General features: G+C 41.1%; 1 protein-coding gene across 18 annotated transcripts in view; it reads right to left on the bottom strand.

Moving 5' to 3' along the window:
* Positions 1-26,756, bottom strand: part of PTPRK (protein tyrosine phosphatase receptor type K) — a 450,255-nt gene that overhangs the window by 295,061 nt on the left and 128,438 nt on the right. For all 18 annotated transcript variants that reach the window (XM_075339909.1, XM_075339911.1, XM_075339913.1 and 15 more), the window contains exon 3: positions 21,215-21,486. In XM_075339909.1, the coding sequence (XP_075196024.1) occupies positions 21,215-21,486 (272 nt within the window). The remainder of the gene's footprint in view (positions 1-21,214; positions 21,487-26,756) is intronic.

Raw genomic sequence — 26,756 nt, 5'->3', positions numbered from 1 at the left:
AAACATATTTAGTGGTATATCAAAACCGTTCAACTGAAACTGTCCTACGCAATTCAAGCATGAATGCTCAGTCATGACTGAAACATGTAGGCCATGGTTTCCTTTTAACTACATTTTGATATACCAATAAATGTAATGTATTTATATAAGAAATATTTACAAGAATTTTTTTTATTTTTTTTGCTGCAGCTGGATACATTTTTCATTTCATATTTACTCTACCATCAGGGAACTGGCCCAGGGCTACTAACTTGCTCCACATGCTCCTAACAATGAACTTGGTGAGCTGATGACTATCTCCTTTTCTTTTTGTTCACAAGTATAAAAAAAAATCAGTCCCCAGAAAAGTTGGACAAGCAAAATCCATTTGGTATTCCATATGACATGCGAGTGCACAATTTTCTTTTTCTTGCCTAGCATCCATATGATGCCATGCGTTTTTTTTTTTTTTTCAGCAGATATTCTCCCTCTCACCCAACCAGCGGCTTTATTCTCTCCTCTCCCGGAATCTGCTGCAACCTCTTTCTGGTCTGGCGCAGGTCTTCCGTAAGTGCCCTTAGGGTGTGCATGCGGCTACGCCTCCTTTCTTAAAGGGATGGCGTCTCATTACCTGGCAATTTCTGAGGTCACCTGTACCCTAAAGGCATTTAAGCCCACCTCCCCTGAGGAGGTGCTTGAGCAACATAGTGCAAAATTGTATGAAAAATAATAATGAATAAAATGCAAGTACTTAATAACAGGATACTTGGCATATACATTTTTGCAATAAGGTAAGAAGCCATGCCACCTCGTCACGGTGTACCCATCTGGGACAGTCCCTAACCAAATAAAGTTAAAACCATGATATATGCCTGACTTGTGTCTATCAAAACTCCAGTGTGAATGGTAACAAGTGGTCAACTGAGGCTGAACAACCAATTGCTTCCAACTTTGCTGTGTATTTAATCTGGGACCCAGCTGACCACTTGTTACCATTCACATTGTAGTTTTGATAGACACAGGTCAGGTATATATAATGGTTTTAACTTTAGTTGGTTAAGGACCATCCCAGATGGATACACCGTGACGAGGTGGCATGGCTTCTTACCTTTTTGCAAAAATGTATATACTAAGTACCCTGTTATTAAAGGGAACCTGTCATCAGAAATTTAGCTTGAAACCTAAAAGTTTCCCCCTCTGCAGCTCCTGGGCTGAATTCTAGCAAGGTTCCTGTACTTTTTGTGGCCCCTTTTAAACCAAATTAAATACTTTATAAACTTGTACCTTTTGCTATGTAAATTTTGTAAATCGTCCATGGGGGCGGGCTCTCTGCTGACCGTTGCTGTTCCTCCAGCACATTGACGCCGTCCCCCCACGCTCCATTTCATCCATCAGGACGCCGCCCACTGCGCCCGAGGTGCCGCCCACGCCAGGATCGATGGTGACGTGTGTCACAAGCACGAGATTATGGGCGGCGCTGTGATTGCATCGCAAGTGCCCGCCCATAATCTCGTGGACGCGCTTTCCCCCACTGCCTCCAGCGTTCTACGCAAGCGCTCGCCGGCCAAATGACCCGACGTCACCTCCTTCCCATCTTACCCTGCAGCAGGGCAAGATGGGAAAGAGGTGACGTCGGGTCATCTAGCCAGCAAGCGCTTGCGCAGAACGAAGGAGGCAGAGGGGAAAGTGCGGTCACGAGGTTATGGGCGGCACTTGCTGATGACACTCACAGCGCCGCCCATAACCTCGTGCCTGCGCAAAACGTCACCAGCGGTCACACGTGCACACAGTCCCGCTACAGTCGCACAGCGCATGCGCGGGACCACGGGCGCCCAGGGGCGGCGTCCTGAGATGAAATTCAGCGTTGGTGGGCGGCGTAAATCTGCTGGAGGAGCAGCAATGGTCAGCAGAGAGCCCGCCCCCATGGACGATTTACAAAATTTACATAGCAAAAGGTACAAGTTTATAAAGTATTTAATTTGGTTTAAAAGGGGCCACAAAAAGTACAGGAACCTTGCTAGAATGCAGCCCAGGAGCTGCAGAGGGGGGAAACTTTTAGGTTTAAAGCAAAATTTCTGATGACAGGTTCCAGTTAAGCACTTTCATTTTATTCGTTATTATTCAGGGTATTTTTCATACAATTTTTCTCTTTGTTTTTTTTCTTGTCTAGGGGCTGCCATTTACATGCTTGGAACTTTGCATGTTTACTGTTTCTTTTGTTACAGCTCAGTTTTTTTGGTGTTTATTGCCTATAGTGCATTGCTAGTTCTCAGGTCCCCGTTTGTTTCTGTGTCTAGTTGCAGTTCCAGTATCTTGTTACTAACCACTGTCTCCTCCTAGAGCCAGCTCCCCTCCACACTCTGTGTGCTGTCACATCTGAACCATCTCCTGAGTACCGTCACGTCAGAGCCTTCACCGCAGTGCCATCCGTCTGAGCCTTCACCAGACTGTCGCCGCACCTGAGCCTTCACCACAGTGCCATCTCATTCGGACCAACACCTCAGTGCCATCTCCTCTCAGTCTCCACCTTGGTGCCGCTATATCAAAGAACTCCTTCACTGAACATCGTGACGGAATCCATCCATAAGAGACTGCCTTCTCCTGTCACAGGCTGCCGGGCCTTCCGTTCGGAGCACTTCATAATCCCTGTATAGGGGTTCGCTGCTGGCTGCTCCTGCAGGGTAGTCCAGTGCATGGGCCTGCGGGTCCCACCTACGGACGGTCGCCGCTCTCCGGTGACCATAAAAATACCGATTTTCTTTGCTTTTCACCCACATCCATGTGAGAGAGCCCTAACTTTGACAAATTATGACAAGCTCAAGAAATAAATAAAAATAAATTATATATATATATATACATACATTATATATATATATATATATATATATATATATATATATATATATATATAGTTATTCTTACTGCCAACTGAAGAGAATATAAATATGAGTAACAGTTAAATAGTTAAATACAGAAAAACGCAGTCAATCCAATAAAATGTTCTTGAGTAAGGGCCAACGGTGCTTTCACATAATCCTACTTGCCGTGCCTTCTATAAAGCTTGTAGGCTGCTGTAATATTGAGAAGATTAGGAGTGGTTCGTCTGGAGACCAGACCGGTGACATTTATACATGGCCCTCTCTTATTGCATTTGTACAACAATCTCACAAAAGTAACTTTTTTGTTCAGCTTGCTGACAAGTGAGTGACAAATTAACATTTCACGGTCCTCAATCATTGCATTAGGTTTTTATTTTTATGAAGCCACATCCATTTTTTCCCTTGTAATACTCCTTATTTTTGTATGTGAATCTGGTTGAAATGACCCCAGCTTCATAGTTCTTTATCTCAGCTGTTCGCTCAGGTCATTATAGCCACGGTCAGGCCAAGAATTGATACAATGACACGTATGAAGAAATACAGCCAAAATAGAGAAAATGGGACTAAGGGTGGACTTATGGGACTAAATATTTTCGGGTGCATTCATTCCAATTGTTCGCCATGCTCCCAATTACACGTTCTAGAATGTTATTGTTTTATGCAGCTCCTCTCCGCTTTTATAAGTGAACGAAGGAAAAATTGGGCATGGAGGAAAAATATGATGCATTGACACATTGAAGATGAATCTCATCAAGTCCCGAATAAGTCCAATGTGGCCAAAATGTCATTTGATTGATGCCTCAAAAAATAAAGCTGTAAACGCCATTATTCTGGTGACTTAGATGGTGATCTGTTAGCACTGTCACCACTAAATTATTTACACACAAAACATTGACAGTGATGGCACCACTGTCTCCGGAAAGGCAGTAATAGGGGACCCGTATACCAGGCTGCCAAGAAAGACCAACTATGCTCATACACGCCCCTCCTGAAACAACTTCGTGATCAATCCCATTTATTGATTAAAATATATCCAGACTTCCACAGACCATAAAATGACAAGTGACAATAAGAGTTTCTCAGGCAATATACCGGCAAAGTCTAAGGGTCTGTTTATGTGAGAAATGAGAAAAAAAGGGAAGAAGAAAGGTTTGCGCTGTGACAAGGCAGGACCAATTACACTCTTCGCACATCAATCTTGGCAGCTTGGCAGTTTCCACCAAGCTAACACGAGTAACCTGCATGAACCTTCCCCATGACATCAATCAGCAGGCAGTACCCTGGATGTGACTGTACTTCATAGGAAAGGAGCTGGGAGAAATGTGGGGCTTTCAGCATGCTAAGAGGAATATTGAAAGAAATTATGTTCTACCATATATACGGTTTCTTATATAAAGCTAAAGCTTATTCATCATATAACAAAAAGATAGAACATGAGCTAATATATTTTACTTTTTCTGTAAGCTTTAGGCCATGTGTATCCATTGAGTATTTGGTGAGATTTTTTACCTCAGTATTTGTAGCCAAAACCAGGAGTGGGTAATAATACAGAAGTGGGGCTCGTGTTTCTATTCTACATTTCCTCTGACTGTTCCTCTCCTGGTTTTGTTTTACAAATTCTGAGGTAAAAACCTCCCCAAACACTCAACGTGTGCATGTGGCCTTACAGGAACATGGGCAGCACTTCTGTATTATTCTCCACTTCTGGTTTTGGCTACAAATACTGAGGTTAAAAAAAAACAACTCCCCAAATACTCAATGTGTGCACATGGCCTAATAGGAACATGAAGAAACTAGTGCATGCTGTAATTTATTTTCACACACATTCGGCCAGTGGGAAAAAATGTAAAATTGCTTGTCTGCATTGCCCTATTACATAATAATTTAGTCTCCTTTTTTACTGATTAAGCTTGGACTGAAAATACAGTCGTGTGAATAGGGTAACTAGTCCGAGGCGGACGTCTAAAGGCTTCTCCCTACCCTCTCCTACACAGATGGAAAGAGACCTGTCGGTAAAGAATAGGGGTGGAGAGAAACCGCTGGAGAGCACTGCCTCAGACTGATCATCCGAGAAGCTCAGCCTCCGGCCTTCCTTTCAAAGGAGATTTTCTCGGAAACGCTGCAGTGTTTCAGAGTACCACATGCATATCTGTGGTTCGGACACCATGAATCAGATGGCAGACTCCCAATAATAACATTAGTAATAGACTTTAGTCTGACACATTTTACCTCCATAGGAGATACAAGAACTTTGAAAATGACGAGGAATTAAAAAACAGTGTCTAGATTAAATATGTACAACAATCACACTTTATTCATATAAAACTGAGGAAACATCCCATTATTTTAGTATGTTTCTCATTTTTCTTCCGGAGCACATTGCTTTCCCTGCAATGACTGATCATTTGGGCCTGCAGGTCAAGCTATATAATGCTGCAAGCAGAGGCAATTCAGGCAGCTTCAGAGCAGCGCTTACAAGCTATTTAGTAAAGCTTGTATGTGCTATTCTCCTTACCAAGCTGACTGCCAACCACAGATCGACTGCAGAGGTGACCGGTAACCTAGGCAATGAGCAGTAAATAAAATGATCAATTCCTCAGTAATTGAGAAGTTGCTTTAACAGCACTTTGTAATTTTAATCATTTATGATCTTGAAAAGTTCTATAATTCATAGGAATATTAATGAAGGATTGGGTAGAGAGGGACAACTTTTTTGTTCACTGCATTAACTTATATACTTTAACAGATGTGTTGAGGGCATGATTTTGTGTCAGCAATATATAATTATTTCATGTTCTCCTCCTTCACTTCTTATTCTTCCTCATAGATCTATGGTTGTTAAAATGACTGTTTGAGGATCATGTAATGAAACCAGTCAATCCGTCTCCCCTAACTGGACAAAGCATTAAAACATCTTACATAGAAAGTGGTTATTCAGTTAAAAGGAGGATGTTGATCCAGTCTGGTCACAGATTTCTACATCAGCACTAACAAATGCAGGAAAATATCCTATACTTGTAAATAAGTGCCACATAATAGTATTCCCAACATTAAAAGATAAAGTGGACTATCCCTTTAAAAGGGTTCCAACATCAACCAAAGGTTGTAAAGGTAGACCATGACTAACCAATCAGAAAAGTGGCAACACTCCTATATACTTGAACAAAAACATTTTTTTATTCACTTCTCTTATTATGTTACGTCAGTAAACACAGCATTGGCCAAACCGATGGACAATGCTGCTTTGGTTCTAATTTTATGATATTCTTGGCCCAAGACTAAAGCCCCCATACACAAACGAATAAAGTCAGCCACAGCAACAGAGATCGGTTTGGTCAGCAAGCCAATGTGTATTTAAGTGCTGGGCAACTGATTGTTCGAGTAGATATCTAGCAGGCATGTTCGTGTTGGGCTATGGGCTGTTAGTCTATGGGTTAAATGTTATCGACTTAAATCTACCTTTAACCTTAAAGGGAACCTGTCACCAGTTTTTCGGTCTATCAGAGGCGGCCACCACCAGTGGGCTCTTACATACAGCATTCTAACATGCTGTATATAAGAGCCCAAGCAGCTGCGTAAAACAAAGACTCTATAATACTAACCTAACAGTCGCGCTGTGGTGGATTCTAGTCAGATGGGCGTCTCCGTTGTCCGGTGCCGGCGCCGCCTCTTTCGGCTATTTTTGTCGTCCTTCTGTAGCCGCAGTGCATGACGCGTCCTACATCATCCACACTCGCCAGCATTTTGGTCCTGCGCAGGCGAACTTTGATCTGCCCTGATCAGGACAGATGAAAGTGTTGTAGTGCGCCTGCGCGGGACCGGCGAGTGTGTATGATGTAGGATGCTTCATGCACACAGGCTTCAGAAAAAAGACGAAGATGGCCGAAAGAGGAGGTGCCGGCACCGGAGAACAAAGACGCCCATCTGACTAGAATCCACCGCAGTGGGACCGTTATAATACTCGCCTAAGGTATTTTTTATGTTTGACACAGCGGCCTGGGCTCTTATATACAGCAAGTTAGAATGCTGTATATAAGAGACCACTGATGGTGGTTGCAGCTTATAGGCCGGAAAACTGGTGACAGGTTCCCTTAAAATTATGAAACTATGATTTGTTATCATGGAGATAAGCTTCCAGCAGAGATGTCTTTAATTGGTTTTATCAAACAAAACACAAAACAACTAGCCCAAATTAGCTCTCCTGTGTAAAGGGAAGGTTGGCCGAGATGGTTTGTCACTAAATGTTTGGTCAAACACCAGTATTCTGTCATTAAAAGGTTTAGAAAGTTGCATAATTTTGGCACTGCTAAACTAATGCTGCTTAGGTCATCCTCACGCCATTTTCACCCAGCTCTGACAAAGTGGACAGAGCTGGGGTGGTGACCACCACTCATCAAATTTGTGAATTTGCGGCATTCGATAAGCCATAAATCTTACTCCACCAGGGATTGGAGTAGGACTTGTGGTGAGGAGCGCACAGAGCATGTCTTGTCATGAATGAGGTGCATCAAAGTCCACTACCCTTATCAAGAACAGCGTGAACCATGCTAGTCTTGGAAGTATCACGTCTATTCTATTTCAACAAACCTCTTTTATATACGCTCTATACATTAAACAAGATTTTATAATAGGAGCCACACCTGTGAGAATGAAGGCCAGTTTCACATGGTCTTAACATTAAGAAAATGAATACCAAATTGTGTCGCCACAAGGAGATATACACAAATAAACAAAGAAAATTAATAAATAATAATCTCCAAAATGGAGTCAGGCTACTACGCCAGAACAAAACCAATAGAAAAGGTAGCCAAGGAGAATAAAATAATAAAATATCAAAACTTTTATTAAAGATAATGGTAAAAACAATACATGCAAGGGTGAGTAATGAACAAAGTGCCGAGGCACCACAAGACTCAGCAAATGGATTTGCAAACAGAAAATCAATAGATTACATAGGGATAAAGGTATATGTTACATTCTAAATATCTGTCCCCATCATGGGTATAACAGTCATTTAGATGAATGTGATCTACAGGCAGATCATATGATATAATTAACTGTTCGCATATCACTAAAAGGCATAAACACAGGCAGAAAAAGCCAAGGAAAAATACCAAGGAAATCCCATCATAGGGGTAGATTACCTGTCGCCATTAGCCACTGCTGAGCCACACCTGTGAGAACGAAGGCCAGTTTCACATGGTCTTAACATTGGGGCATATGAACATCTGCGTTAGGCTAGGTCACATGTTTAGGATTTCTTTTTGAGATATACTTAGGCAGGATCTCCCTATATATAGCCATTGTCATACATGGCAGAGGTCGCCAATAAGCTTCTATGTTAAAATCTCAAGTTCTAAAAAGCAGAACCAAATATAAAATGTTTTATATTGTAAATGCTTTTTAGTATTCGGTAAATCTTAAATTAATTTAAAGAAAAAACCTCTTTAAAAGAATTCTTAAAAAAAAAATATGTTTTATTTTTGCCAACACATGCATATGCAAATGTTAATGTAAATAGTAGGCATTAAGGAGCTTTTCTATAAACAGCACATTTGGACACTAAGATCCATGGACTCTGTGCCAGGAGACAGAATAAAAAGTCCAATTCGACCTCACATTTTAGTGGCCAAGTTGGATGAGATCTGGATGTAGAGTACTTGGGCCAAGCAGACGGATCTGTCATCTCTGGGGTCTATTAGTGTTGTTGGAAATGCCAATGAAAACAAGCCAATGACAAAAACCTCAAATGATAATGTTCTAAAATGTTTGGGGTTTTTTTTGGTCCTGCAGTTCATATATGGCAAATTGAGCCAAGAAAAACCTTTGCAATTATTTCATTTTCTAGATGATCATCCAAATAATCCATCCACTGCGTGGCCTTCCAGCATGCACAATGGCTTGCCGGTTATCATATTCTACACAAGACTATTTCCCCGCTAGGACAGACATTCTTAAAAGATATTTTCAAATCGCAAATCCTATTTTATCTAATGAACACGAATGCGGAGTGCCAAGAGCCCGCACTTATCATTGATTATTAACACATCCAAAGAGACTTGGTTACTTACAGAATGATACTGCTGGTAACGCTGACCTTTCAGTGAAATATTTTATTTCTCTCCTAGTTTATTCCTAGATATTTAAAAGCAATTTTGCCGAGCCCATGAATATTCTACACTCCAAGCGGCCAATAAAGAGACTCATATTTTCTTAATCAGAATGTTATAGCTGCTTAATGCAACAGAGCAGTTTAGGTAAAGTGTTGCCTATGGTTCCACATCACAAACCTTAATCACTTCATTAATATCATAGCAGGAGGAAAGTTATCCAGACTGCAAATAAAGCTATGAGATACATAGGAAGAGGGTCCCTTAAAAAAAAAAGGAAAACAAACTGTACTATGAATAAGGATAGAAGGATTCTGCTCCATAATTGCAGCTCTCACACATTTTACAATCCTTGGAGAATAGCAAAGTTGCTCTCCGGTGTTTCCTTTGTAAAGAGAATGAATAGCAAGTTTACAGGGTATTTTCTCCTCTTTTTGTCTGGGGACACACATTACTCTCCTACAAATTTCCTTTATAAAGAATTTGTATGCAGAAGACACAGAGTGTGAAATCGTGTCACTACAATCATCAATGAGCCTTTTGCTGCCCAACAGCCTCAATGAGAACTACGGAGCATTTCCGAGCAACAGAAAACATAACTCACTAGTGATGAGCACTGCTCATTACTCGATCGAGCATTGGGGTACTTGGTACTCGAGGAGCTCAGCCGAGTATCGCAGGTGCTTAGATACTTCATCCGTGAAACAACAACCACAACGCACAGGCTCACTTCAATGCATGATGTGTGCAGATGCCAGAGAGTCTCTGAACGGCTCTCCTGGGGAATAAAACAATGTTCTCAGACATAGCCAAAAAAAAAAACCCCAAAAACTCCACCCTTCCTCCTTCCGGAGATGCTCTGTTTATGGCTGGCTATATGTGAACGGAGACCCAAACAAGCCAATCATCGACTTATTGCTCATTACTAGCGTCGAGCTAGTTCGAGCATCTGAACAGCTTGAATCGAGTAATGAGCATTTGAGTATTCCCTTATCACAGCCGGCTGGCCACTATATGCACAATTTCACAAGTGTGTTGGCAATAACTGCCAAGACGACAGTTATTAGCACCAATTTTGCTCCTGTGCATCAAGAAGCATGCACATTTGCTGACTGAGATACAATTTAATTTCCTAGAGAAGTGTAGAAACATTAGCAAATGTAGTCAGTCAAACATTTGTGTATCAATTGTTGTGCAATTGGAGTTTATCGAATGAACATATCCCCATTTTTATCCAATAAGGGCACATTCTAACAACCATGCCAATGTTTTCAGATCTGTTAAAAATGGATGGATTCTGTTTATTAGCTATACTAAAGGGCAAATCGTGATCCCCAAATTTTTTTTTTTTTAAGAAAAGTTATTTTTTTACTAGCTGTGAAGTGTTCACAAACTAACACAATTCTGGATCATTTTGTGTTCAGCACTTTTGGTGAACTGCCAAACAATGTGTTTACTTTATTTTTATAGTGGTGAATAAACTAAGAATTATATTTCATAACATTTTTATATGAAAACAAGACCATGTAAAAGCTTAAAAAATGGTCTGCAGACACGTCCTGACATAACTGCAATAAAGATTCTCAGTCATCTAGTTAGGTACTCGATCTGGGAAATATCAGAATTAGGCAGACATGTCCATGTGTAGATAATGCACCTTTATCCGATCAATTCAGAACACTGTGTTCCATTTATGGAGGTGAATGGGACAGTTCAATTTACACTCCAACACTTACCAGGCATGTAACAAAACAGAATATATCAGAAAATCTCGCCCAAACTTTTGAATGGCCTTTTGTTAACAATCCTTTCAAGGCTGTTGTTATCCCAGTTGCTTGGGCACCTTTTTCTACCACACGTTTTCCTTCCACTCAACTTTCCATTAATATGCTTGGATACAGCACTCTGTGAACAGCCAGCTTCTTTAGCAATGACCTTTTGTAGCTTACCCTCCTTGTGGAGTGTGTCAATGACTGCCTTCTAGACATCTGTCAAGTCAGCAGTCTTCCCCATTATGATGTAGCCTACTGTACCAGACTAAGGGACCATTTTAGACACTTAAAAAGCCTTTGCAGGTGTTTTGTGGTAATTATTAAAATTTTCTGAGATAATGACTTTGGCTTTCATTGGCTGTAAACCATAATAATCAACATTACCAGAAATAAACACTTGAAATAGATCACTCTGGTTGTAATGACGCTATATAATTATGTCTTTCACTATTTGTATTGAATAACAAAAATAAATTAACTCTTTAATGATATTCTAATTTATTGAGAAGCACTTTTATTTCCCCATCTATCTCCACCTTCCTTGACTCACAGCTCTGGCTTTAAAGGAATGAGGAGATAAATGGTATGATGCCTGGAAATAGTGGGCCACACCAAAAGGTGCTCCAAGCGCCTGTGCTTGGTTTGAACAGTCATTTGGTGCTCCCAACTCCAATATCTATAATAGGATGTGTTGAGTAGCGATCAATTTAACTAAAAAGAAAAAATAAAATAAATATCACTACATTCTTGCTCGCCATCCTCAGGACAACTCGTTACGGTGTAATTGTGAATCTAGCCTTACTTATACTTGTATGTCAAGATGGCAAAGAAACAGTAAAATGGGGCACACAAATGTTCATCTTAGCAATTAATATTAAACTACTGAATGTGTCTCATATTTGGTTACTCCTAATACACTAGAAGCAGAGAAGAAAATGGCCATCTGACAGCAGGAAACAAAGAGGGAGAGTCACTTGCCAACACCTAATTCTTCCTGTGTGATTTTTAATGTTTGGACTTCCAGCCAAAAGCACATTGGCAATCTCATCCCCTTCTGTGCCCATCATGGAAGCAAATAACAATATGCCAGAAAGCAGCAGCTCCTGGCATTGCTTTTAATGCAAGGAAGACTGTACTTAACAATTGTTTTCCAAACTACTTAAGGAATTCATTAGAGCTTCTGCTGGTACTAAAATGTGCCCATGCTATTCATACTGAGCACTTTGTTTGGAAGGGAGCCATGGGCTTGACACATTTATTACTGGGATCGGAAGTGTAGGAAATAATAAAATTGTGTATCATTTAAAATCTGTCCACTAACGTAATATGGTCAAGTGATCTGTAGGAATGTGGCCATTAATAGAGCAGTTATTATTTTAGGTGTCTATAATAAATAAATAAAAAGGATTTTTTTTTTCTTTTGAAAAATCAAAAGCCACATTTCATAAATGGAGAATTAGTTCTGCAGATCAAAGGCTGGGGTCCGTGGATCGCTGCCTGCTTCCTTCACTGAGAACAGGTAATTACAGCAGGTTATCTGATGTACAGCACACATTGAGGGTGTATACTGAGGAATTAACAGGTAGCTGCCAGGTGTTAGAAGGGCAAACTCTGTGTACATTCGCATCACCAAAGAAGTGCTAATCAATGAGGCCGTTGCGTCTGTATATAGACGGGACAAGATAAAACAATATTTTGCATTATAATTCTAGTCTTACAGAATCCATGGATATATCCACGATCAGGAGCATAAACGTTTCTGCGATTAAAGAAAAATGCAAAAAAGTTTTGGTAGCTGGAAACCCACAGGACCTAAATACCTCCCTGAATTATGGATATATCATATACGGTACTTGGGTGGTATAGAATGCTTCAAACGTTTTTGGTAAGATGATGGCCATATTGTTTCTTTGAAGGTTACAGGGGGAAAGTATAGCAGGCTGCATATATATGACCTCAAACTGCGTGAGAAATTGAATCTAATCAGTCCTCCTCCTTTGGCATTCACTGATGGAGTGATGGGTTTGGTTGGACCCTTTATGACATTTCCGCTAGTGAATATTATTGTCATACCCTAGTCTACATTTCCTGCAGCGTTCTCCTCCACTAGAAGTTCTCAATGATCCAGTTCGTAAGACTTGGCTAGCTGTACTGTACCCATTTACTTTATACTGTTTTGCGTGTGTGCATGTCTTTTATTAATCCATCTTTTGTAACCTTTTTAAAGCACTATAATCTTTGAATATTATGTCTGAAATTTAATATGTTTAGAGCAGCAAGGAACAAACTTATCCACAAACCCTGAGAACGGTAAGAATAGCTTGTTTGTGTAACCCGACGTATGGCATAGTGCAAGAAGAGTACCCATCAAGTGCTCGGAAAAGCAGAGTTGCGTGTGTGACCCAGTGCAGGCATCCTGCTGGCCTATTAAAACGTCGAATGGTGGCAACGAAAATTGTGATGTGGATAGGGGAACTGATTGGGGGGCACTTATTGCACTCATTCTCAGTCTATTGTCATAGGTGAGTGGACGAGTAAGTGTGGGAACCGGAGTCCCCCTTTACAGCAGCATCTAAGGCATGCATGGCACGAGCGAGTGGTGTTCATGAAACGACAGTGGCGGTGTTTTTGCTGCTTTATGATACTAAATAATAAATAAATCAAAATAGGGAATGTCACATCTTTCTCTCCAGTTGTATATGTAGTCCTATAGTGTAGAAGCATATTAAAAAGAGGTGGTTCACTACTCTGCAATATTGGCCACATGTCTGTAAACCTGATAAGGAAGGCTTTTTATTTTTTTAATACCTTCTTCAGCCAATTCTGCCTCTCAGCGGCACTATTGAGGTCCATTCATCCCCATGAAGTGACCTCCCCGGGCTCTGTGACCTCTGAGATCTAGTTGTGTCACGTCAACTTCCTGTTGACCAGACATCACCAAGGCCGGTCCCAGGCTTCCTGAGTGACTGAGCTGTGGGCAGTGTTTCGCTGCTCGTCACAGCCCAGCATCTCTCCTGCTTGTGGCGCGCTGCATCGGTGAGAGTGCGCAACATGCTGGGCTGTGATGAGCAATGATGAAACGCTGCCCACAGTCCAGTCACTCAGGGAGACTGGGGCCGGGCTCGGTGATATCAGGTCAACTGGAAGTTGATGTGACATCACAGGATCTCAGAAGTCAGAGAGCCTGGGGGGGGAGGTTACTTCACAGCAAGAGCGGTCCGCAATAGCGCTGCTCAGAGGCAAAATTGGCTGAACAAGGTATTTAGAAAAATTCTTCCCTATCAGTTTTACAGGGATGTGGCTACTATTGCAGAGTAGTGAACCACCCTTTAAGGCTAAAGAGAACTCCATGGATGCCATGTTACTGCTTCATACCATTCATCATAAGTGGATTGTTAGTGCAAACCACTAATACGTAGTAAATAATCTCACCTATGAAAACCCACATGGATCCAATACAGACAACAGAAGCTATGATGTCGTCGTTCCAGTCACTAGATCTTGATCTAGGTCTTGTCATTGGCTGCAGTGGTCATGCTTATTGAGCAGCCTCTCGTTGGAAGTGTTATGATTGCACACTACTGAAAGTTACCGGTCCAGCAGCTGGTGGCATCACCACTTCCGGTCTCTGTGATAGATCCAGGTGGGTGTTGCAGGCGAGTATAAATAAAAGTTTGTTGCTTCTTTTACTATATACTGTCACCTGGACTTAGATTTATTTTGCCCAGACAACTCATTTAAAGTAGAGCGAGCATTACAAGTAGTTGACTGTGCATCAACTTTTAAAAGGAAAAAATGGAAATTATGTGTAGACTACAATTTTTGACAAAAAAAGAATCTCAACACACACCACAATATAGGAACAGTAATGCAAACCTATGAACCATTCTTTAATGCTTGCCCCGTACAGGTCTAATATTACCATGCTGCTCTCTGTATGAGGCATCACCATTCTTTCCAAGCTCACAAAAGGCAAATAGTGGAAATGGAAAGCCTTGTATGAGGCCATGTCGGGATAACCCTGCTGGAAACACTAGGATGATCCTGCTGTGCTGTGTATGACTTCAACACTATGCCTACCCAACGCAGCAATGAATTACACAATCACTTATGGCAGACAAACAGAAGTTACCCTAAATTTACTTTTCCAACAAAATCAAACCCAGTAGGAAGCATTTCCTCCCTTTACAAGTGAAATGTCACATGTCAGCTTTGTACAGCTGGGAAAAAAAAAATATTTCAAGTCGTTTTATGTCAATTCATGAAAAGGAAAGAGCAAGAAAAAAAAAAAAAGATAAAAAAAAAACAAAAAAAACCAAAAACTTTGCAGTTCAAGATAAATGTAGCTATAAATATGGGATAATCTCAGATTATAATATACACAAAAAATTAATCCTAGCAATAAATATCATAATAGAACATTACTGCAGAAAAAAAAGCCTGAGTGATCACATAACCCACATACAGCATATCCCTGCAGCAGTCACTAGCCTCAGAGGTCACGTGACCCACATAAGCATATTCCTGCAGCTGTCACTGGCCTCAGTGGTCTTGTGACATACAGCACATTCCTGCAGCTGTCACTGGCCTCAGTGGTCTTGTGACACACATACAGCACATCAGTGTAGCCATTACTGGACTCAGTGGTCACATTGCACATATACAGCATATCCCTGCAGCCATCACTGGACTCAGTGGTCTTGTGACACACATACAGCACATCAGTGTAGCCATTACTGGACTCAGTGGTCACATTGCACATATACAGATTATCCCTGCAGCCATCACTGGACTCAGTGGTCATGTAGTGGCCCGGTCCAGATTTTGTCTGTTTCTTTAAGTACATTTACTTATATGTAATATTATGTTGTATGTTATAAGTAAAGCATTTTTCATTTGCTGTGTTCTAGCACCATCTACTGGTGAAAACTGTAAGAATCTGAAGTGTACATTGGGTGTTTTCCTATTGGCCAGTTCTTGGTCACATGGCTCAATAGGTGGAGCTATTCTCCAGCCTCTGTCTGGAAAGAACTGGAATGAGCGGGTTCTGGCTGAGTCTCCTCTGAGGGAAGACATTATGTGGAGTTTCTCTTCACCACAAGACTCCTGCTAGGCCCGAGGCCTAGAATTTCACCATTTACTGATTTTTACAGCCAATATACTGAAGGCTTCCTATCCTGAATCCTCACTGGAAAGATATACATCTCTTCAGACAGTAGGGCATACTGAGTATATACCAGACCCTACTGCACGCAGATTGGGGAAGTTTGAGGGTCTCCCACCCCACTGCAATATTAGTGGCTTGCATGCCATTGTCCACGCACCAGCCGTCCGCTCCCCGTAGCACGCTGGGCAACTTTCTACATTTGCTTACAAGTACTGCATGTGTCTTAACTAGCAGTGAAATTAACCCCAGGACTCCAGGTCTGTACAATCTTATTACTGTATCATATCTACCCTCTAAACTCAAGAGACTCTGAACCTGCTAAAAGCATACCAGAATTAAATCTGAAACAAATCGTGCTCTTAAAAGCTGCAGAACCCTAATTGCACTTCAGCATTCAACTCCAAGCTGTATTTGCCGTGGCCTACCCACAAAAGACTGAAACATACAGTATATTCCGTGTTGTTTTCCTTTGTTCCCGCTGTATTAAAGCAATTGTTATCCCCAAGACCGTGTCTGTGGACTGTCCATCAGCTGTGGATACTGTGTGGGGGTGGATAGCAGGGAACATCAGGGCCTGGTAGACCACCCAGGGAACACGGCCCTTGCAACCTCGTGCCAGAACTGCAACTGTGACATATAGAACATTTGAGGTCCTCTGTCCCTGGGCCCTTACAGTCACATGGCACATATACAGCATATCCCTGCAGCCATCACTGGCCTCAGTGATCTTGTGACAAACAAGATACCGACATGTGCATATGAAGATTATAATCTTTACAGCAATCAGTGGCCTCAGCAGTCACATGCCACAAAAGTCAACAACATGTGTATGGTAGTATATCACCCCAGTACCCAGTAAACCTTGTCCTTAGCAATCACATGCCACAAACCGTACGTATGTGTGCACATACAGCATATCATCACTGCAGCAATCACTGGATTTAGAGAGGACATGCCATACTTAAGAATACAAAATGCATGTATTCACCACAGCAATCACTGGACACAATCTAGCAATATGTGCACACACAGTATATCACCGCAGACATCACTGGGCTCAGCAGTCATATACCGGACAAATTAGTCTCATCCGGCCTGAGCGGTAAATAATCTGTAAAGTAAACACGCTGTCAGTGAATTTGTTCTGTAGCATTAGGAAATGTAAATGCTTTGTCCACTACTCGAACAGCCCCTTCTCAATAAACATGTTTGCCCCTGTTAAGGCAACGCTTATTATACTTACCTCCGATGCTGGTGCCGTTCCAGTGGTGACGACATTCGATCTCCCAGGGCTCACGTGACATTAGGGGATGTGCCAACGTGTGTGTGCGCGCTCTCCACCGCAGCGTAAAGTCACTGCATGTCCGCTTCAGAGCGCAGCTGAAAAGCTCCGTTCTGAAACTTTGGTGACTGCCGATTTCATGCGCTCTGGATGCTGCCTCTCCCTATAGACAGAATGGAGACAGCATGCAAAGCGCACGAAAGAAGTGACATGTTGCTTTTTAGAACGCAGCGATTTGGCAGCATGCAAATCGCTGCGTTCTAAACAGCAACTTGGGCATGGATTATGCACAATCTTCATAGATTGTGCAGGGGATGCAGGACGCATGCAGTTACGCTGCAGTGCAATACGCATACGTGGGCACATAGCCTAAGATCACGAGAGCCCTGTGCCACATAGAAGCTGGCTTCACTCTCCCAAAATTTGGATGCTTCGAATATTAAGAAGTCAGAGCTGCAGCTGGCCGCTCGCTTCCTCTTGATGTTGGATATGATGGAAGGTGGGAAAAGTGAAGCCAGCACTGATCGGGCGCAGGGTCACGCGATTGTCACATGAGTCCCTGGAGAGTGAATTCAGACACCACTGGAAAAGTGCCGTCACCGGAGACAAGTAAAACTGTTATTTTAAAGCAGTACTATAGCCTATAGCAGTTGACCACTGCAGTGGTGCTTCTAATCTAAGTCCTCTGCCCCAAGTCTTACAGGGGGTGAAATAAGTATTGAATAAGTTACCAATTTTCTAACTAAATATATTTTTAAAGGTGCTATTGACATAAAATTCTCACCAGACGTTAGTAACAACTATCCACTCCACATAGGCAAAGAAATCAAACCATAGATGTTCATAAATTTAGTGATGTGTAATAATGAGAAACAACACAAAGAAAACAGTATTGAACGTGCTTACTGAAATGTAATACTTCATTTAAAAGACTTTGCTGGTGATGACTGTTTGAAGATGCCTCTTGTAGAAATAAATTAGTTGCTTGCATTGCTCAAGTGTGGTTTTGGCCCATTCTTTCTCTCAAACACTTCAAATCTTGAAGGTTTCAGGGGCTCCTTTTATAAACTTGGAGCTTTAGTTCTTTCCATAAATATTCTATTGGATTCAGGTCAGGTGCTTGGCTGAAATTCTACCATCTTTATTATCTTACTGAAACCAATTCAGAGTTTCCTTTGCTGTGTGTTTGGAATCATTATCTTGCTGAAATGTCCACCCTCGCTTCATCTTTGGCATCCTGGTAGATGGCAGCAGAGGTTTAATCAAAATGTCTCAGTCAGTACATTTGTCTATTCATCCTTCCTTCAATGATATGAAATTTGCAAGTGCTGATAAACAATCTATTGCCATGATATTCCCACCTCCAAAATTCATTGTTGGTATGGTGTTCTTGGGGTAATATGCAGAGCCTTTTGGCCTCCAAAGATGCTGTGTATTACGGCATTTAAAGAGTTCAAGTTTGGTTTCATCTTATCCAACTATATTCTCCCAGTATTTTATCTGTTTCTGTAAATGTTGTTCAGTAATGGAGTCATGCATGGTGAGCATGCATACAGGCCTCGTAGATTGAGTGCATCACTTAGTTTTCTTTTAAACACGTGGTCCATAATTCTTCCATATGTCAATTCTCATTATTGCAAAACAATTTATGGTTATCTATGGTGAATATCTTTACCTAAGTGGAATGGATGGATTATTACAGACATCCGGTGAGATTTTCATTTCAATAGCTCCTATATTTACTTAGAAAACTGCTGACATGTTCAATACTTATTTCGCCCACTGTATACTAACCATCCGGCATCTTCATCTGTTATCAGCGCCATTTCTCATCAGTCTTCTGCAGTTTGTGACCTGTCTGCTCTTCCAGTGTTTCATGGGGCAAGCTGGAAATCACTCTTCAATACAAGTCTATAAGAGCCTCGTCTGGCGCTCAAAGCTTTGTATTGAGAGCTTGTGACGTAACTTCTAACTTCCGGTTAAGTCAGAAGTTGCAGTCACAAGATGGCGCCACCGGATTGGAGAGACGTCAGTAAAAGGTGAAGATGCCTGTGGCAGGGACATTCAGTTAACCGTACCACTACAAAGCTTAAAAAGAAAAAAATGCAAAAACCCTGGAGTTTTGCTTTAACTGGGACAAATATGATGATTGCAAATGGGGTTGTCCAAGTAGTGGACAACCCCTTTAACACGTAAAGTTTGTTTTGTTTTGTTTGTTTGCATATACTGCCATCTAATATAAAGAAGACCCTCACCAAATTTTTCAAGTTCAACTGGACACATGAAGTAATGGTGGCTGCATAGCAGCATCATTTCTTTTATTGTATTTTGCCTCTTCCTTGCAGACATATAAGCAATCAAAAACCTGTCTGTCACACATTTCACACACACTGAGAAACCTGCGCTGTTTTCTTAAAATCGTCTTCTAAGTGTACATATGACCCCAATATCTGAAAACACCAAGACTAGTGAGTTTGTATGAAAATATGCAGCTTTGAATACTTCTAAAAGGAAAGAAAGATGCAATGACAAATCCTTCAGGTTGCAAAAGCCTAAACTTCATAAAATAGCAGGTTATTAGGTGTCATCAAAGGGCACTAACGTGGAACATACAGTTCTACTGGGCACCAACGTGGAACATACAGTTCTACTGGGCACTAACGTGGAACATACAGTTCTACTGGGCACTAACGTGGAACATACAGTTCTACTGGGCACTAACGTGGAACATACAGTTCTACTGGGCACTAACGTGGAACATACAGTTCTACTGGGCACTAACGTGGAACATACAGTTCTACTGGGCACTAATGGAGAACATACACTTCTATTGGGCACGAACATGCAACATACACTTCTATTGGGCACTAATGTGGACCATACACTACTGCTGGGCACTAATGTGGAAAATAAACTACTTCCGGGCACTAATGTAGAAAATACACTATTACCCGGCACTAATGTGGAAAATACTCAACTACTAGGCACTAATGTGAAAAATACACAACTACTACTCTTCTTCTTCTATCATGGACACTAACTTGCAAACACGTTTCTTATTTAGTCTCATTATGTATATACACAAGTATATACAATTTTTCCACCCATTTTTCAAATCTACTGTACAAATTTGTGTAGACACAACACCAAAGAAAATAAAATAAAATAACCTTGATTGACAATTGCTATACATGTGACTTTTTAAAGGAGTTGCGAATTCAGCTGAAAAGTGTAGCAAAAACTGTATAATAATAATAAATAATATATTATTAATTATTATTATTATTATTATTATTAATAATAATAATGAAAAAGGCATTTTGGATTTTGTTCCAAATTCATCAATTCCATGTGTCATTTTCAAGAATATGGTTCAAGAACAAAAATATCGGCAAATTCCACTAGACAACAAAAAAAAAGAAAGACAAGGGACTTCAATAAACCGCAACTGATGAGTCAGGCCAGTATATGATATGCAGTATGCAAGAGTTTCATATCTTAAAATGAACCAGATAGTGACATCTGCAGCGTTTCTGAGCAGCACTATCCCCGTCCAAAGACAAGAAAAAGTGAAAAATGCCATAAAATGCTTCTTGTTTCATCTTGATGATACACATTACAGCTGTCTAGTGAGTTTAAAGCTTTTTTTTCCATGTATATATTTTTCTGGAAAGTATAGCTATGCGAAATGTCAAGGACTATTAGCCCTTTACTTGAAAATTATCACCCCCTACACGTAATACATCCCTTTAGATTAAGGCCCCATGCTCTTAGCACGGATTAAGCACACAAAGCTGTTTCTTCGCAGAATTATTTTACAGCCTATACCAAATCATCGTTTGTTTCTAAAATTTCACATTCACCCAGAAACAAGGAAGAACAAATCTGTTATTTTGCAGGATCATTAAAAGAAGAACAATCCCTTTACAAAGCTGGTTTAATCCGAGAATGGAAAGATAATCGTGGCATTAGAAATAATGGGTTTTATTCCCAATAGTGTTATGATCAGATTAGCACGGCTTTACCTGGTATTCATTTGGCCAAAAGGTGCTAACCGCCAACTCAGCCCTCAGCCAGTCTTTTCCCGTTGCGCCAGTTACATTCCAGATAGGATTAGCGAGAGGTCCTTTGTTCACCCGCACAAAAATGTTCAACGTCCCTGGATTATCTCGTTTTTGGGTGAAGAGAAGGTAGTTAAAATCAATGCAGTGAGTGTCGTTTTCCTTCATGTTAGGAAGCTGAAGACGGGCCTTCTCTCCAGGGTCATGTTTGGAGGAGTCCACAATCATGTAGGAGCCTGAAAAGAAAGTTGAACAAATATCAATGTCAAAAACTTCACTTTCTCTAGAATAGAGAATTTCCATCCTGCCTAGAGGACAAATCTATCACGGAAAATGATGCTGAACATGTGTAAAGTGTACTGTAAGCGGCAGAATTCTTACAAAACTCTGCACAAGATTTTATAGCTACGTAGAGAACAGAGTTCTGGTAACACTGCCAGAATCTGACAAAGCAAGTTGGCAACCCACCGGAATTAAACGACCTCTGTAAAAGTATACACCAGAAAAACATCGAAAACATCTGCTGAAAGGTTCTTTTGTACTGAACTTAGACACACGAGGCAGAGAAAGTATCTAAAGGTGATGATGTATGGCTGTACGGGAGAAGGAAGGAGATCCTCAAAGTCCTTGAATGTTTCATCCTTTACATGAATAAGAACTGCATTATTTTATATGTAGAATGCCATAGACAAACTTTACACTTTCGCAGCCCCAAAAATACACTTTTAAAAGGTATCTTTTTAATTTCAAAACATTAATTTATAAATGCTGAGTGTTCCTAAATACTGTAAAGTGTAAATGTAAAAAGTGTATTATTTTCCAAAAACATTGATTTTTATTTTTTTTTTTTTTTATTTTTATTTTTTTACAGGACAAGGTGATTAGGGGCTTATTCATAGAATAGGCCAACAATTAGGCTGATGTCACACTTGCGATTGCCTCGTGTGTATATCGTTCGAGTCTCGCGTTGCATCACCCATCACGGACTCACACTCTCCTCCCTCACAGGAATGTCTCAGCTGCATAGAGATACATGCAACCGACTTGCTCCTGTGAGGAGAGTGTAAGTCCGTGCCAGGTGATGCACCGCGAGGCACTTGCAAGTGTGACACAGGCCTTAGGTACATGTTTGACAGTTTTCTCACATACCGGAGACACGTACACACATAGACCTATGTATTCCCAATGGTTTGGGGACACGTAAGTATTTTGGAACGGAACGCGTGTCCGTTCCGAACTTACGTGTGTCCGTGTGTTTCTCATGCTGACATGTCAGTTTTTCTCCAGCATCACGAGTGTCACAAGGCCCGCACCCGTACCACACGGATGTAGTGTGGATGCGGTCCCGTGTGACATGCGCCGGAGAAAACTCACATGTCAGAGAAAAAAAAAAATAACAAAAAAAACTTTACTCACCTTCTCCAGTCCTCCTGTCTGCCGCTGCTGTCACTTGCTGCCAACCGCCGCTCATTATGCTCATTGCATATTCACTTCACTGCGGCCGGCAGCAGCGGGGAGTCGGCAGGACCGGAGACCGAAGTTCAGCACCACGGACAGCGACGCCAGTGACAGGTGAGTTGAAAGTTCTCATTCTCCGTGTGTTATCACGGATAACACAAGGAGAACACACGTAGTGCCATAAAAATGGCTCACGGAGGGGAAAAACACACCTCTGACACGTCCGTGAAACACGTGCGTGATTTTCACGGGCGTGTGACAGAGGCCTTAGACTGATTTGCAGATCCTAATAAAGAGACCACATGGGTAGTCCACGACTGACACATCAGACCCAACGAACCTCGTCTGGCCTGCCCGTATCCCCAGCTGATTTTTTTGATGAGAAGGTTCAGTGTGATGGTATCACGACGTAACGACTCATGCGTGACATCTGGGCTTACTAACTAGAAGGCTACGTGCACACGAGTATTAGGGGAGTTTTGTCCCTTAGTATTTGTAAACCAAAACCAGGTGTGGTCGATAAATCAGTGTTGTGGGCAGGGGTATACAAGGCTCAGTATTCAGAGAACTGTCAGCCCAATAAGTGATAGATTACTGGAATCAGGATCTCTATCCTTACATCAAACTACTCTCAGATTACATAGCAAAAACCTGTTGACAGATACCTTTCATGTAACAATACTAAAATGCATTTACTGCCAATAAAACAGCATCTAGTTGAAAACCTAAACACAGAAAACCTAGTTCTATTTTCCCCTTGTGACCCAACAATACTTTGCCCTCGAAGAACCTAATTCTTGTTTTCCTTTTTCTAGACAAGTGTTTGTGAATCTGGTGAATCAGTTAGACAGTGCTGCTGCTGGATAACCTGTGTCTTCAGGCGAAATAGGGGATGAAAATTGTCTTTGTCAAGGTTTCTAAATGCAATTTTTGTCATTCTCTGTCTTGAATAGGTGTTCTAGGACAAGATAACAAAAACTCATACAAAAGGAAACAAACAATCATGACACTGTGCTCAATGCAATCATTAGCACTCCTGGATTTCAGCTACATTTTACCCTTTCCTTGCCAGTAATCATACATGTATAAGCTAAGATATTAAAGACCACCATGCCTAACCTTTTTTTCTTTCTATATTCAAGCAAGCGTGAGTCGGTCATGAGCCAATAAGGGGGCTTACTTTCATATTATTTTCAATAATAATATAGATTATGGTGGATAGGTCAACAAGTTCAATTCCTTTATATAAAAATCAAACTGATGCATCAGTCCCATTTTGATCATCCCGACTGTCCCCCCTTTTTTTAAGGCTTTGCTCACATCTGCATTAAATTCTGCAGAAGTACCACATGCCTGACACGACGGATAGAAACGGCCACTGACTACCCATGATCAGTACTGGCATTTTACAGTACAGTTTTCTGCTTAACTATTTTGGCTTGTACTTCGTAGATGGAATCTCCCATAGGTTCTTTTGCAGACGCAGAAATATGGAAATTATAAGAAATTACTGGCTCAGTCGTTAGCACTGCAGTCTTGCAGCGCTGAAGTCCTGGGTTCTAGTCCCACTAAGGACAACATCTACAGGAGTTTGTATGTTCTCCCCGTGTTTGCGTGGGTTTCCTCCAGGTTCTCCGGTTTCCTCCCACAATCCAAAAACATACTGGTAGGGAATTTAGATTGTGAGCCCCAATGGGGACAGTGTTGCCAATGTATGTAAAGCGCTGTGGAATTAATAGCACTATATAAGTGAATAATTATTATTATTATTATTTACTTTATTGTCATTGAAGTCAATAGTTATTGCATGGAAAACCTACATTAATTGGCATAAACTCAAAAGTCAAATAGATTTTGTAAAAAAATAAAATGATGGAAAAAATAGGACAGACTGATGGACCGGATTATAGTGAATGGGGTCAACCGGGCATAAATGGTGTTAATCATGTAACTGACTAGTTAAGATATATCGATTTCATTTTTTTTCTGCTTCGGGGATGGAAAGGAAAAAATGGAACATCGTGCAGATATGAAGCTAAGATTTGCATAAACTCTGTCGTAAGGACTTTTTACAAAGCAGTTTATTTTTGGATAAAGAAAATGTATCCATAAAGAGGAATTCCTTCTCGGTTATAATTCTCTATTTAGCGTTCAGTGATGATTTTAGAATTTGCAGACCGGTTGGCCAAGATAGGGCCAATTTTGTATGGAATACTGGTTTCCTCAAAGAACTTAAAGAGTAATCATTGTTTTAATCTTTATGCCACAAGTCAATTGTACATAAGATTAAGCAACTTTGTAGTTTTTTTCATATTAGGATACGTGCAAATGATTAGCATTACAAGTGTTTTGGATGCAGCAGGTTTTCGCTGCAGCCAAAAGACTGTGCTGTACAATGCAGGCACAGTGGAAGGGAGTTATAGAAATCCCATGCCCACTGTGCTACTTTTCTACGCAGCGTAAACTGACACGTGGCTTTCCAAGCCATAGCATGTCAATTGATTCCTGCGGAGACAAAGTGTTCTCAGTGGGACAACACAGCGAAAATAGGCTTCACCCAGAATCCTGATCGTGAGCACATTCAGCGCATTCTACCGCAGAGAACAGTAGTGTCTCTGCAAGAGAACGTATGCTGCATCCAGAACGCAGCATCTCCTGATCATGGGCACATGCCGTTAGAGAAATCGGCTTCTTTTTCTTCCTGGATGACCTTTCATTCACAAATCATGTATAAAACCTATATTTAGGCTTTCCCATTACTGAAATAAGAGATGGCAGTTGGTGCAAATAAAAGTTCTATAGAAAGGGGAGATGTGTGTAGGAAAAAACTAACACATATTCTGCTGCAAACGTTCCAGAAAGGACAGTTACACTATCTCCATACTGTAAAACTTTGTCTTAAATCGTATCTGTCAGCAGGCTTTTGCTACCTCATCTGACAGCAGCATGATGATGGCAAGTTAGATTCTGAATCTAACAGTGTATCACTTATATTAGTGGCTGCAGCCATTCTGACAGAATCTGAATTTTTAGCTTTAGTTATATAGCTGAATCCAGGCTCTCAAAGATCGTACATTGGCAATGAGGAGTCATTCAGAGAAGGGGGAGTGCCGGATTGCTGTGCACATACCAGCTAGACCTAGCAATGATAATCATCAAGTGGTAAAGCCTTTAGTTTAAGTAAACAACAGCATGGAGCCTGATTAGAGAAGAACAGTTGATTTGGGTTTTTTTTTAACCCCTACAGTATGATGGCTTAAGCTTACAAAGCAAAAACCTGCTGACAGATCCCTTTAACTGAATAGAGTTTATAAAGTGAAAGATCAGTCATGGCAGACAAAGAAGCCGACTTCTCTGAAAAGATAAATTAAAAAGTTGCTTATTTTCATGTGCTTTATTGATTTTATGAATAGAGATGGGCGGACTCGCAAAAAAAAAAAAAAAAAAAACCAGCGGGCTCCTGTTATTTTTTATTTTTTTCTTTAAATCTGGTTCTGATTTAGAATCTGGTCTTAATAGAAGGGAATCAGAAACCGGAGATTAAAAGTATTGGTAGAAGGAATGGAGAGATAGGAGAGCGTGCAAGCTACTTACCGAAGATCTGTCATGGTGGCAAACTGCTTCCAGATCGTGCACTTCCGGAGCACTTTTATTGAATATGCAGTGCTTTCTCCGCCCTGCGGTGCCGGTGATTAGAAGCAGTCAGCTGACACTCAGTGTGGGGGCACGGCTGACTGCAACCATTCACAGGCACTATGCTCATCTACATCGTAGGTCGGGGGTCACACTGGCGTATGGTATCCGATGCAAGAGCATCAGATGCGATATGCTAAGGACCCTCGGCTCCCGCTCAGCTGCCAGTGTGAGAAAAGTGTCATGTGACTGTGACCTGATCCTGCGATCGGATGACAGCTGCGGAGAAGAGGGTGGGGTTAATTTCCCCTTCTCCATTATCAGCCTGTGCGTATATCATACTGCACTTGGATAACATCCGAGTGCAGTCTTATGTTTCTCTCTCACTCATAGACTTGTAAGTGGCAACAAACTG

This window comes from Anomaloglossus baeobatrachus, chromosome 3, assembly GCF_048569485.1.
Source record: "Anomaloglossus baeobatrachus isolate aAnoBae1 chromosome 3, aAnoBae1.hap1, whole genome shotgun sequence".
Lineage (NCBI taxonomy): Eukaryota > Metazoa > Chordata > Amphibia > Anura > Aromobatidae > Anomaloglossus > Anomaloglossus baeobatrachus.
This window is presented reverse-complemented; position numbering and strand designations above follow the sequence as displayed.